The 4,992-nt window shown below is 42.8% G+C and overlaps 1 protein-coding gene across 1 annotated transcript in view; it reads right to left on the reverse strand.

The window, feature by feature from the left end:
• Positions 1-399: 399 nt before the first annotated feature.
• Positions 400-4,992, reverse strand: part of LOC119353881 (histone deacetylase 5-like) — a 9,183-nt gene continuing 4,590 nt past the window's right edge. The window contains exons 8-12 of the mRNA XM_037620581.1: positions 4,029-4,406; positions 2,498-2,691; positions 2,230-2,386; positions 969-1,033; positions 400-851 (exon numbers count right to left, since the gene is read on the reverse strand). Coding sequence (XP_037476478.1) covers positions 686-851; positions 969-1,033; positions 2,230-2,386; positions 2,498-2,691; positions 4,029-4,406 — 960 coding nt within the window. The 3' untranslated portion in view covers positions 400-685. The remainder of the gene's footprint in view (positions 852-968; positions 1,034-2,229; positions 2,387-2,497; positions 2,692-4,028; positions 4,407-4,992) is intronic.

Genomic DNA, 4,992 nt, shown 5'->3' on the forward strand with positions numbered 1-4,992 from the left:
TATTCTTCTTTAAAAATGATGGCCTCTCCTTTTGACCGAACAAACTGACCACGTGGTTTCAACCAGATCTCATCCCTCTGCTGTGCGCGGCTGAGGCTGTAAAATGTGTTCGAAAGTAACATGGGAGTATCGTGATGTACCGTCGACAAAAAAACATGGGAGTGCCCTAATTTACGTGTATGCATATGGCAATCCATGCATATACATGATCTTTGGGTTTGGGAAAGGGCAGGCAGCGGGCACCTATCATGCATATGGGCATATGCACTCTAGACTTTCTTATATCTACGCATAACCTGGAAAGGGCAGGCAGCAGGTATCTAACCCAGGTTCTGTACAGTCCAAGTGCAGGTACGTGTGAGTTTTCTGCTTCAGAGACCCCAAGCAACAGCCACAACATAACACTGGAAAAACAACTGCAGGGGCAACTCAGTCCCAAGTTGGGTTCTGTGCTACTCAAACTAGTTCATACATTTAATATTCTGAGTAGTCGTCAAACCAGCGCAAACTCCAAACGATCCTACTGATGAACATAGTCAGATCCAATGGTGGCACAAAATGAGGCCTCTACGGCTCCCCTGGTTCCGAATCAAACTACATTTTTACATGCCTACTAAGCACAATCCCTTCATTCCTTCCTTCCCACTGGCTGTACAGAACACACGGCGAAGCAGCCTCCACAAGTTCACAGGCTTCTTGCGGCAGCACCGGAGATGTAGTTGGCAGCCTCGTGGGTGTCCAGCTGCTTCCCTTCCACGAGTCCCTTGATCAGAGTGGCTGAGTAGGTCTCAGATGGAGGAGCTAATGGCAGCTCACCGGATTTGTGCTGCGCAACAGCTGTTGAGGGGCATCTGCAGGGAAACAAACAGTTTCACACTCCATGAAAGACAATTTCATTGGGAGCTTCCCTTCAAGTAGTGCATCGAATAGTATCTAAAAGAAATTGCTAAGTGGAGACCGGAACTTACGTCATAGTTAAGATTGGAAGGCCGTCCTCCTCTCCAAGGTGAAGTACATTGGAGTACCAGCTATCCTGCAGCAAATTTGTATATCAAACATGAACAATATTCCAGAATTTATGAAACTAATAAGTTGCAGAAATAATTGACTGAAACAAAAACATCAGTAGTGTCAGATTTATTTACAAAATTATTGTCAGTATATTCCCATGGATGAGGCATTAGAAATGTGTCCATTATTATGAGAGGGGGGGGGGGGCCTTATTTAACTGCTATAATGATGTTTAAAGAGCTTCAAACCCAAGATTAACATTCCAAACTGCAACCTCGACTAGAGTATTTTTTGACAAATCTGGCCCCTTTGAGGGGCTTCAGGCACATCTGGCCTCCAGGCAAAACTATTTCAGAATCTGGCCCCTGGGGTCGGCGCCGCACAACATGGCGCCGAATATGTACACCTCAGCGCCAAACTAAGTGGCGCTGAGATGTTACATGTTCGGCACCGACCACTGGTGAGCCCAACAGAAACCCTAGAGACAGATTTGCTTGGCGCCACACCACATGACGACGAACCTGTACACCTCGGCGCCACTTAGTTCGGCGCCGAGATGTACATGTTCGGCGCCATGTGGTGTGGCGCCAACCCCAGGGGCCAGATTCCGAAATAGTTTTGCCCTGGGGCCAGACATGTCTGAAGTTGCTCAAACGGGCCAGATTTGTCAAAAAATACTCGACTAGACATCAGGTCCCAGGTAAGGTAATACAGGCACTTGTAAATTCTAAGTTCAGATGAACCTTTACAGACCAAAGAGGCTGGACATGGCATTTCCTTACAAAAGGATACCTTTTTAACAGCAGGCATTAGCCTTCATCTAGTAAGGCCTTGTAAAATGGGAGATGCTTAGAGACGTGCTTGCAAAAATAAACCGAGTTTTTCTGAAGCACCGGTGCCTATTTCTACAGGAGAGACGCTTAGTTAAGCGTCTACCCTGTACAAATAAGCACCGGTGCTTAAGGAAAGCCTGATTTATTTCTCTAAGCATCTCTCCTAAGCACCTCCCATTGTACAAAGCCTAAGAGTGAGATTCTGCCAGTGATGGCCATGAAAGAGGTTGGTTGTGTCCTTTATCAAAGTGCTGCCGGAAGAGCAGTCACCCTTAAGAGCATTTTTTATCAATGATGTGATATTAACTATTCTCATTTATAGGCATATGGAAAACTATATGCGAAGGATAAGTGTACGCTTGATATGGAAAGCAGCAAATCAAACCTTGATAGGTTCGAGATGAAGAGCTTTGTTTGAAGAGACAGACTCTATTTCGGACAAGCCAATCAAAGGAGAGCTGGGAGACTCAAGTTTTCCATCTTCGCTGTTATCCTTCACTAACCTGTTCTCTTGAAACAATACATCATTGAACTGCTCAAGCCTGTAAAAAAGGGAATTTTATGATGATATCAGAGCGCTAACAAAAGATCAGGTTCCACCCAGCCCTGAATCAAGGATCAATACAATGTAGATGTGGTTAGAGTATACGTACGTTATTTTGTACATGCAGACATATGACTCATCATTGTAGTTTATCTCAGGGTTGAGGAAAGCAACACCACCGGTACCCCAGCAAGGGGTAGAAGATCTCCCAAAAAACAATCTATGAGGCACAGTCTTCCACATGGTACCTCTTGGTGGGCTTGTGTCATGTGAACCAAAGCATGATATACTCATACCATCAACCTGTCAGAGATCAAGATGAATAGCAATCTTTCACGCAAACAATCTTTCACGAACGGGAATATTGTATTAGTAATTCTAAAGATTATAATAAGAAGGCACTTATGCATTTTACATTTGTAGAAAGCACTAAAAATGCTTCCTGAAGGTCAACATACCCCTGGAAAGAGTTCCTTCGCTATAGTCCTTTTTAGAAAACTTTATAAATGCCATGTGGGTCAATAGTGAGGATTAGAACAAGACACTACGTCATAAAGGGTAATGTAGCCTATTTCACGTGGTTGGATATTCAGCATGGCCCAACACACACAGCCCACCTCCAGGCCCAACCCCATCTCATCCCATCTGCATCAGGGGAGACTTGTATGAGATCTCACATTAGGTGAGATCGTGAGATCAACCACAAAAATTCACATTTAGACATTTCGAAAAAAACCTGAAATTATTTGACAACATCCATGTAGGGTATATGTCTACAACTCCGGAAAAAATCAGCTCAAAACTCGATGTACATTTGTAGATTCAAAAAAGACAAATTCGAATGTGAATAGTGGCAGCTTTGGGTGAATAGTACTTTGACACTATTCATGTCCAATTTTGACTCTTTTTTCTATTAATGTAGGTCGAATTAGGAGCTGAAATTTTTTGAGGTTGAACATCAACCATTGATGTGTGTCTATAATTTTTTTGAGAATGTTTGATCATGTAGATTTGTTTCAAAAAAATCAATCTCATTGATCTCACCTAATGTGAGATCTCACACAAGTCTCCCCCCATCTGCATCTCCTTCCACCACAGCTTGCTCCCCGCAAAATCTCCCTCGTACGCTAGAGGACAGAGTGAAGATAAAGGAGCTGCAGCCAGTTCAATCTCTTCCGACGTTACTACAGCCAATGGTCGTGAAGCTTTCCATTCATAGACACCTATCCTCAGGTCAACGACTGTGATTCACACATTGCTAGACCAAACCAACTAAGAGGAGCAGCGACGAAGGGATGAAGAGCCATGGGGTAGAGAAGGTTTGTTCGATCGTTGCGGAGCAAGCGTGAGCTGCCATCGTTCTGGGCAGCAACAACTTCCCCAATTGAATTGATACATTGACCCATAGCAGACTAATGTATGCAGTCGAGAAATATGTTGTCCCAATTTGTGCGAGAGGTACAAAAGTACCCTCTGTGAGTGATTTGAGTTCCGTAAACTATTTTTCTGAAGGCGTGTACCAAATGAAATCTCCCTAGAAATCAACGATGTGATGAATGCAGTGACAGGCTACAAAACTCCAATACAGGAACCTAATGTTCCTTGCAAGATATAAAAAGACAACGTGTTTTCAACTTTACCTTCCCCCCTTCAATGTAGCACAAGAACCTTGGTTTCCACATGTTTGAACCAAAGCTGGCATACCAAACATAAACTTTTGACAATGCTGATCTCCAAGTAAATAGTAGATCATATATTCTTGTAGCCGCCACAACAGGTCCGTCGTCTTGGGCTTGAACTGAATCACTTGAGGTGTTCTTCGTCGCAAGGTTATCTTCGTCAAGTTTCAACATTGTGATGTGTTCACTTAAAACATCATCAACAACTTGAGTAACATTGACAGATGAAGTAGCATCAGGAAGCTCACTAACATCTTCAACATCAGACTCAGAACCAGAGGATGCGTATGGCTGTTCATTCCCCAAAGGGGAAAACAAGAAAGAGGAATTATTCAAGGGCTCCGCCATTGGGTTAATACTCTCTACTATTCGTCCCAGCTATGCAGTAAGCCTCCAAGCATCAAGAGACATAAATGGTAAACCAAACTATTGACACGAGATAATTAAAGATGCACAGTTTAGATATAGTTGAGCTGTATAACTCTGTATGTGCTTTTGCAAGAGTTAAGACTTGATAGGCACCTTGGAACATATACATGAAGCATTTATCACAACGAGAAAAAAAAAGGTTCATCAAGTATGGGTGGCCTGCGGATAATATGGAAATAGCCTATCAACTGAGCATCATTCCACATAACTCATGAACATGCATTCATCTAAGGAATTGGGCTACATTTGGTACTTCATTTAAAACCTGGAACAAAAAAAAAATATCCATTAAGAATGTGGTTTGAAAACGGCAACTATTTATATGGCATGTCTGTAGAAAGCAAGAGAAGAGGGTGTCAAGTTTCCCAGCAAATAGATCTGGAACAAGGCGATCCACATCTTGTACAGAATAGCACAAATGCACAATCCATTAGTCAGAGGTTAACCAAGCAAGCCCCAACTCAAGTCACCAAGAAAAAAATCAGAAAGATGAAAT

This window comes from Triticum dicoccoides, chromosome 2A, assembly GCF_002162155.2.
Source record: "Triticum dicoccoides isolate Atlit2015 ecotype Zavitan chromosome 2A, WEW_v2.0, whole genome shotgun sequence".
NCBI lineage: Eukaryota > Viridiplantae > Streptophyta > Magnoliopsida > Poales > Poaceae > Triticum > Triticum dicoccoides.